Consider the following 9,661-nt stretch of genomic DNA (forward strand, 5'->3'; position numbering starts at 1 on the left):
GTGGTTGCTCGAAACACCTTCCCACGTACCATACTCGAAGGCTTGGAGGAGCACAGGTGTATCATGCCCTCCCGAAATTACAGGGCTGGATAAGAATCAGGCAGTTTTTGCTACACGATCAGCAAAAATGCATCTCTGTAAAGTTTGCACATATGTAAACTCGTGTCTTTTGCACAGATTCTAACATGCAGGTGCTTTAGAAGTTTATTTTCCCCCGACATAAATCATGATCGGAACCACTGTGTACACAATATATTGACTATATTATCTTACTGGGGAGGCAAAACTTTGGACACTTGCTATTTGCCTCACTCAGAACTGGAGGCCAAATGAATAAGGCTTGATCTAAACCCAAGAGACAAGCTGTGATCCTTGTTATTTAGTATATCCTTGAACTCATTATTGTCCTTCATTTCTAGTTTCTAGAAATCAGACGCAGAGTGCGTGTGTGGGTGGGGGAAAGGAAGGAATATTTCATACTGTAGCAGTTTATTAGTTGTTAACTTATAGGACAGTTGCGGAGGCTCGTTCATTCTGCGTGACTTGTCGGAGTAAAAACTCCCCCTGATGCAAGTGAAGATGCCTAGATTTCAGAACTGTGCCGTGACTTGCTGAACACCTTTTCCATTTGCCTTCCAACTATGTTTTAGAGTTAGTCTTGCCCTAAGCCTGGTATCAAAATAGAATAGATAAAAAATCAAATACTGGTGGAAGTAGCTTGGCGTTTTCATCCTGCCACTGGTAGGCGCCGCATGCAAAGCCTCCCTTTCGAAAGTGTGCCTGGTATGGACTGGAAAACCAATTGTCCAGGTGTGACTAGTAAGCAGTTATTCGGCCCTGTCGGTGGAGATGATCGCGCTCCTGGCTGAACCCGGGGTGATTACAAACCAAAACGACCTGCGTGCTGAGTTTGAGGATTGCAATATCGTTTTTTGCAATAGCGTAGTGCCCCTGCTGCCCCCTTTTGCTCTTTGCGGCCGGCTCTGGCTATCCAGGGACTCGGTGTCCCAGGGCCTCGGACTTCCAAACTTTTTCTTTGCGCTTAGTGACTAGAGGGGAGGAGTCGGCCTTGAAACAAAGCAGCCCCCCCCCCGCCCCCGCCGCGTTTAATAGAGACCCGGTATGTGGGAGGGAAATGGACAGGGCGAGCAGGGAGACTGTCTCACATCCACACATAAAAGCGGGAATGAAAGGGCGCAGCAGGAGCTGCCCGCTCCTTTCAGCACCGCAGTCCCCGGACAGGGCAAAGCGCGAGCACTGCCAAACTCAGCGCCTGGGCCAAGCGGTAGCTGCCCTGCCCGCCGCTTCTCCTTCGCAATTCGGTGTCTGTTAAGTCCTCCTCCCGTTTTCAGACTCTTGCTGCGTAGCGTCCCGGAGCAGAGAGGGCAGCTCCCTGCCGGCCGATGGTGAACATGTCCAAGGGCCCCCTCGAAGACTCGGACTGCGTGTGCTCCTACGGGATGAAGCTAACGTGGGATATCAATGACCCCAAATTGCCCCAGGTAGGAGGGAGAGAAGGGTGGTTGCTGCTGGGGGAGCAGGCTGGGGGGAGCAGGGATTTGATCTCTCACGGCGATGCTCTTCGCTCGGCTCTAGCCAGCCCAGAATGAATGAGGGACCATTGCCCCAACCGAACAGCTGATATTTGCGTTTACAGAATTCAAGCACTTCTTTAAAGGACATGCTTCAGAACTGGACAGCCTGCAACCCTGGCTGCCTCGGGGCACTTAGAAGTCCCATGCACTGGAGACGTAGATTCTGGACTCTGGGTAAAGGTTTTAATAAAACTACTTTAAAGCCCAGAGTTTGTCTCATATTGGCAAATTAGATCGGTGAGGTTAAGTGGACCGGGGAATCGGAATGAAGACAACCAGGAATCTGAAGTTGTAAAGGAAAGAAACCAGAATTATTCTTCTGCTGTGTTTGTTTGCTCGATGGTTTTGGTCTTTGTGGTTTCTGAAATTGGTCAGAGAAGAAACGAGATCTCAGAGTGGTCGCTATATTTTAATTCTGGGCTAACAAGAAGTTATACCTGCCTTGTTTCTTTTCAAAGGGATAGACTGTGTATGTTTGGATAGTTGTGTGCCTGGTGATATGGTTGTATATTTGTTTATCAGGCTACTTTACTTAGACTGGTATACACCGAGAAAGACAAAGTGGGTGGGATAATATCTTTTATTGGACCAACTTCTGTGGGTGAAAGAGACATAATTTCCAGCTACAGAGCGCTGGGAAAGGTACTCAGAAATTCCACCGCTAAGTACAAGGTGGAGCATATTGTTAAGCATGGGGATATCAACTAGTGATTTGTTGAGAATGATGGGGGACAGTCACATTTTAATCCTTCTTTATATTTTTAAACAGGTACTTTCATGTATATTTAAGTGCTTAGAAAACATTTATAAATGCCATAGAAACCCCCCCTTAAAACAAGTTTAAAATTAGTTATTACTGTATGTCAGTGGAGAAATGGTTCCCAGACCAATATTAAAACAAAAGCAAAGTTTCAGGACCCTCTTCCCACCTAGCTATAAAGAAAGGGAGACTGGTCTCAACCTCCCTGAACTCTTTTTTGACTGATCACCCCCCATCCTCCCACCCCTGGCTGCGACTCCAAGTATGAGAGCTCATGCAAGAGGGGATGAAGCTGGAAAAAGAGATTTCCTGACTTTACCTACCCAATATCCCTTTTAGCCTCAGAACTTTAAGTCTTGGATTGGATTCTATAGAATATAAAGTAAGCTTTGTTATATAATTCAAAAACAAATGGTTCTTGCTTTTCTTTACTGCAGCTCTAAAAATCTCTTTCATTCTATCATTTTTCTAATAAATTACATTTTGGTTGGCAACTCTTTGAAAGTAAGTCTTAATATCCCAATTTCAAAACATACTACTTTTAAACTATATTGAGTATATTCCACAAATATATATTATTTATAATTATAATCAATTTACATTATTTTGGTAGAGGGTTTATTCAAGCCTTATTAGATACATTTTAAGAAATAGTGGCATAACCAAAACTTGTTCTCAGAATATTTCTGGTTTTTATTAATCTATAAATGCTAAATCCTGAAACGAGTACAGCATAAGAGAATGAGAGCTGGAGATTCTATTTGTCCTTGTGCAGCAAACTGTTTATTAAGTTCCTGTTACAGGCCAATCAGTTACAAATGTGTAACCCAAAGAGTGTTGTATTGCAAAGGTGTCACTGATCACAGACAGTTTTATTATGGGTGATGATGGGCAAGATGGAAGGAGCTCAGTTTGATTCTCACAACCCAGATTAAGTTTACAGGGCTAGGAGTTTTTTTTTTTAAAAATTCTTTTTGCTTGTAAATTGAGCATATTTAATTTGGAGTTATTGAGAGGCAATAGGCATGGAACCCAACAATGCTATTTTTACAGTGTTATGTTTTAGAATAGAGCTGTGCTTTAAGGACAGTGTTATTTCCTTTTGTTGTTCTAAATTTACTGCTCTTTAACTGCCTCAGGTAACTTCTTGTTATGTATAATGGGACAGGATAAAAAGGATAGACTGAGTAGTTTTTAGTATGCTGAGATACTCTGTTATACGTTCTCACTCTCTCGCTGGTCTCCACTTCCCCCTTCCTTTCTATTGTTGCCCCTCTCCCCTAACCCAACTGTGGTACAGGAGCCCAAGCACTTTGATGGCTTCCAGGAGTGGCCAGATGGCTATGTGCGATTTATCTACACTGTTGAGGAAAAGAACGCACAGCGGCATCTCAGCGGCTGGGCCATGCGCAACACCAATAACCACAACTGCCAGATCCTCAAGAAGTCCTGCCTTGGAGTGGTGATTTGTGCCAGGAACTGCACGCTGCCGGATGGTACCAGGCTGCAGCTCCGACCTGCTATCTGTGACAAGGCCCGCCAGAAGCAACAAAGTGAGAGAAGTCTGAGGGGCGAGACTCCAAAGGCTGAAGCATTCTTTTTAATTGGTCCTTATTTCAGACCCAAATGAACCTAATTCCCACTCACAGACAGAGCTGACTTATCCTGCTCTTATTATTAGTGGCAAAGAGGGTGTAAAGCAGTAGCTCCAAATTTCAAAAATGTGTGTGTCTGGTAGTTAGTCCAGCAGAGACGGGCCTACATAATGGACTCAGATTTAAATCTAAACATCCCTGACATCCAAAGTGAATATATCAGGTATTCATCTTGAGTCCATTAGCATATAGCTCAGCTATGCTTCTTAGTGTACCTTATATTGTTTGAATATTATACTTTGATTTGGAGTTTAATTGAAGGATCAGTATAGAGTGGTTGAATCCGACAGTGTTCTCAACTGATTTCTCCATTTTAACCATGCTCTTCAATACTGGCCTTATCTGATTTCACAGAGAAAGCTTGTCCAAACTGTAACTCAGCCCTAGAGATAATTCCTTGCCGGGGACACAGTGGCTACCCAGTCACTAACTTTTGGAGGCTTGATGGCAAGGCAATATTTTTCCAGGTAAGATAGAAATAGTCCTTAAACTTACCTTCCTTCTTATTATTGCTATGGATTTATAAAAGCTCTTGATGAATATTACATACAATTACAAGCATGAGGCTTTTTCTTACCTTAAAATAGAATTTCATTAAAGGCCAAATGCTGTAGTCCTTGCACAGATAAGACTCCCAGCCCTTACCGTGAGCTGAATCCCTTATTACTTAAAGAAGAAACTCTCCTGCTGAATTTCATGCATAAATTGTATGGAATCAAGTAAAATGGGAGATTTGCCTGCACAAGGACTGACCAGGATTTAAATATGTCTATTGATTAGATTTTACACCATTAAAAGAATTTTCATTTAATTGATCGTTTGATTAATTCAGTGTGTAGGAATTAACATCAGCGATCTACATTTAATATTTAACTTTTAGTGAATTAAGAGGAAAGTGAAGGGAAAGCTTGGCTAGTGTGGTACACTGCATAAATGTGATTGCTCTGATCATGTTCCCTAAACTTCTGTGTGTTCCAAAATATTCCCATTTTACCATTCAAATGTTACTTCACAGAAGGGCAGAAAGTGAAAAGCATATTTCTTTATATAAGAATAGTCACAGATTACAAACAACAATTGTACGCTTTCTATTCAATACAGGGAGATTTTTATACACTATTTTAGTTATTCCTATACTTAACTTTACCCATCTGAGTAGTGCCATTGAAGCTAATGGGACTATACTTGTAAGAAAAGATAAGCATGAGAATAACTGTTTGCAGGACTGGGGCCTAAATCTAAAGGGACTGCTTCATGCGGCTCGGTAGTGCTGGTTGCTTTTTAAAACTTAAATGGTCTGAGTAGCATTTAGATGAAAAATCCATATTTAATCTGAACATTCATAAATTAAATAGCAAAATGATAGTATCCTATAGCAGATTTTTGTCATTTCAGAACATGAGGTTTCTTTCTTCACCGATAGGTTCATATTACAATAGTGATCATCATTCCTGCAAACGCTTAAGCATGTAAATAGTCACATTGATCTCAAAGAGGATCAGGATCTAAAACGAAGGCACAAATCACAGCTATAGAAAGGTAGAGAGATGAAAGTTTTAGATAGAACCATAATCCTTTTAACAGAAGAGCAACTCTGGATGTCCTTCCACAGAATGCATTTCAGTTCTGCTTGAGAAGAGTTGTTTTTAAAGTAAAGAATGTTTGTCAGCAAGTACAGTGCAAACTCTTTAAAGCTGATGTATACTGTTTTAATGGTGGCTGTTATGAAGCAGAACTAAGATTTTGAACAGCAGAACTCCAAATCTTTTCTCCCAGATCCTCTCAGCTACTCCTGAGCTCCATGGCTGTGGACAACATCTGTATTCTCCGTCATCCAAATCCAGAATTTTGGGGTCATATTTGACTCCTCCCTCCCTTTTCCTTCCCACCCACATGCAGGTGGTGACTAAATCCCATTGCTTAATTCTTCACAGCATAACTAATCTGCAACTTCCCCCTCCTCTCCACTCTAATGGCTAAATTACTGGCCCATGCTAAGATCATCTCACACCTTGCACTGAAATCTTCTCCTCAGTCTTCTTGTTACTAACTTCACCCCATTTCCAACCCATCCATAATGCTGTTACCAAAATCATTAATCTCCCGTATCACTGCAACCATGTCACCTTCTCCTTTGTGTCATTTCTTTGGCTTCCCATAGTGCTGCCCATCAAGTTCAAGCTTCACAGTTTTGTTCTTAAGTCTCTTCACCACATTTATATCTACATGTCTGAGCTAGTCCCCTTTTGTGTTCCATATCAGCCACCCCCAGCCCCCTTTGACTGCAATGCCAACCTCAGTACCCTCTCTGTCTCCTTCTGCCACAAACATTTCCATGTTCTCTGCTGTGCAGCCCCTTTTGCTTGGGATGCCCTTTTGAAATCTATTCTTCAACCTCCATCTGCATCTCATCTCATTCACTCCTAAAAACTCGCTTGTACAACATTGATTAAAATAATTCTTTGCCTTGTTTAAAAATAGATACAACACACAAAACATTTGAACTATGAAGCCATCTGTCTGCTTACCTGAGTAACCATGTCATCATACCTCCATAACACATGCTCCTCTATCTGTCTCCCCTTCCCAGGAGAGATGGAACAATTTGTATAGTGAGGGTGCTGAGAGCCATTGAACCAAACTGTAAACCCTGGATATAATGGAAACCACTTCAAGCCAAAGGAGTGTGGCCACACACCCCACTCCCCTAGTTCCAGCACCTATGCCCCTTCCTGGTATATGTTACACTTGTCTAATAAGTCCATTGTTTAGACGTAAGTTGTTGGAGCATGCACTTTTCTTCTATCTTTTCTGTGAAGGACTGAGTATTCTTGTGGGTGCTATAAAACAATAAATGATAACCATAAGCTTTAGTTGCCTACTTATTAATGTCTTTAGATAAGCAAATTATTAATGTGTTAACACTACTGCAGGCCAAAGGAGTCCATGACCACCCTAGACCAGAGAGTAAATCGGAGACAGAGGCAAGAAGAAGTGCCATTAAGAAACAAGTGTCCTCTTCTCACCTTTCCCAGAAAAAAAGACTTATAGACTCGGAGGTAACTGTAGAGCTGCATTTTCATTTGAAGATGGTGCAACCATGTACTGTGAGTCATAAGGTATAACAAAATCCTTACAAGACATCACAGCAGCTTGCTTTGCTCCTATGCGCAGAGGGGGTTGTTAAAGCAGTGAAGAGGCTGTCAAAGCTGCAAGGAGCAATAATATTAGTAAGTCTATAGAGCTGTGTGTGCATGTGTACAATATTTATTTCTGGATCTCAAAGACCTGTTTTCATATTCTTTTCAGACAAGAAGGTATCATGATAGCAGTGGTCATTTCAACAACATTCATCATTTGTCATGCATGGAAGGCCCAGAAAAATTCAGTATTATTACAGACACCAGCTTCCCAATTCCAGCTCAACCTTACCCTGAATTTCAAAACACAGACCCTTACAAAGCTACTTATGACTCAGCCAGCCTCCAAGGGGACATGGCATCACCATTCCAAAAGTGTCCTAATCCAAGAATCTTTCTACCTAGGCCGGGGGGCTATGAATTTGAAGTTCCTAGTTATATAAGTTCTAGCTCATATCCAACATTTTACAAAGATTTGGCAAATACCCCAGTGGATACAGACCCCCTTAATTTGACTGGACTTCAGTATAATGGTAATTCATGGAATGCCCATGATAAGAACTTTGATAGTGGACATCATGGGCTGAAACACATTTTGGGGAAAACTGGTTATGGAGATAGGAGTGACTATGGACAGATTCAAGCAAATGCTAATCCCCCTTACTACAGTGGGGAGTATCCTTGCAGGTACAGTAGCAATCCCTCTCCAGCTGCCACAGCTTTACAAACTGTTATCACTACAACTACTAAAGTATCTTACCAGGCCTACAAGCCCTCTGTGGTGAAGTACTGTGACAACATGTGTGATGTAAAAAATCCTCAGAACTGTACCCATACAGCAGAAAACATCTCAGGAACAGTTTATCCAGGGATAAAGATTCAAGAAGACTGTAGTGTGGTCAAACCGGCTTTGTTTTACCAGCACGATCCAGTTCCCACAAAGTCAGAACAAGGGGAGACTGTGGATACATATCAGTATGGGCCAAACCCAGGAAACAGCTGCTCTGAGCATGAAGGACAGTCATTCAGATTTGAGAGTGGTGAATACTAAATGCCATGTGTTTTAATACTAATCATGTGACTACTAAACCCTGGTGATTGGGAGTTAGGGTGATCCGGTAGCAAGTGTGAAAATCAGGACATTTTTTTCAGGGTGTGTAGGAGTGTATATAAGACAAAGCCCCAATATTGGGACAGTACTGATAACATGGTGATGTTTGGTCATGCAATGGGCAGTTTGAGGATTGGCAAGCAAGCAAAACATTAGGACAATTTACTTAGTCGTGACATATGCCTTTGTGGAGATCTGCTGAATGTCTCAGGTCCTATCCATGCACAAAAGTTCAAATCAGTCCCTTCTAGTCTCTTACATGGTGTGATAGTGAGGCCTAGTCCAAAATATGGCCCCACACTGAGCCAGGTCAGGGTTAATGATCTTTGGAGAGAGAGACTTAATAAACCCCCTTCACAATAGCTGCCAAAAACGCCAAGCCCTGAGAGAGGGCCCTTCATCTGTGACTAATAATCAACAGGTAAGAAGAAATAAGAATGGAGGGGACTCGGTTTATGAGGCCTGAAGACTGCCGCCAGCTGGTGAGAGGAAAGACAATGGGAGGTTGGGTTCCTCAAAGAAGGAGAGAATCTCTCAGTAGTATGTTTGCCGATATGGTGAGTAAGAAAGACTAGCTTAGGCTTTTTTGAAGTAAGGGGAAAGCCTAGCGATGTCCTGTATGTTCCTCTTTGCTTCCCTGTATCAAGTCTAAAGGCTGTCCCGTCCTCCCACCAGAAAAGGAAGACCTAGAGATGGACTAGATCACTGGTTTTCAACCTGTGGTCTGCAGACACCTAGGGGTCCGCAGAGTATGTCTAAGATTTCCAAAGGGGTCTGCACCTCCAATCAAAATTTTTTAGGGGTCCACAAATGAAAAAAAGTTGAAAACCACTGGACTAGATGACCTTTGGGACTGACCCCAGTCAATACCTGGCTTGGAGGCAATAAGACTTATAGGCAATTTTTCCAACAGCACGTACAGATGTGTCTTTCTTCTTGACTCCAGTGTGGCCAGTTGGCATTCTACTGATGCAAGACTTGCACATATGGTTTTATTAAACCATTTGCAATGTGACTTTTCCTGTTTAAACTGTCTAGGGAAACTGACTGCACTTTCATGACCTCCAGGCATTATCATAACCACTCATTATAGATAAAACAAAGCTCCATCTGGTACAAAATGTAGCAGCCCGCCTATTTAGCAACACTGATCATCATGAACATATCACTCTTGTGCTCCATTCTCTGCCCTGGCTCCGTGGCTCCCCATTGAATGCAGAGCCACCTGCAAGGTCTCTTTTCTGCATGGGACTTCTCCTAGCTACCTGAGAGATCACCTCTCGCTTTCCCACGATAATTTTCCATGACAACTATGTTCTACTGGTAAAATGAAAGAAGCCAACCAACAGTGGGAGGCTTGTGCGTGCAGGAGACAGAACTTACACAGGAGCTAGAGCTAA

At 42.3% G+C, this 9,661-nt stretch overlaps 1 protein-coding gene across 1 annotated transcript; it reads left to right on the top strand.

The window, feature by feature from the left end:
* Window positions 1-504: 504 nt before the first annotated feature.
* GCM2 (glial cells missing transcription factor 2) lies at window positions 505-9,149 on the top strand. Its single transcript, XM_038391907.2, has 5 exons — window positions 505-1,502; window positions 3,656-3,908; window positions 4,365-4,477; window positions 6,944-7,069; window positions 7,320-9,149. Exons 1-5 carry the CDS (start codon window positions 1,404-1,406, stop codon window positions 8,199-8,201), a joined length of 1,473 nt encoding a protein of 490 aa, XP_038247835.1. The 5' UTR covers window positions 505-1,403; the 3' UTR covers window positions 8,202-9,149.
* Window positions 9,150-9,661: the final 512 nt, after the last annotated feature.

This window comes from Dermochelys coriacea, chromosome 2 (assembly GCF_009764565.3).
Source record: "Dermochelys coriacea isolate rDerCor1 chromosome 2, rDerCor1.pri.v4, whole genome shotgun sequence".
In the NCBI taxonomy this organism is placed as follows: domain Eukaryota; kingdom Metazoa; phylum Chordata; order Testudines; family Dermochelyidae; genus Dermochelys; species Dermochelys coriacea.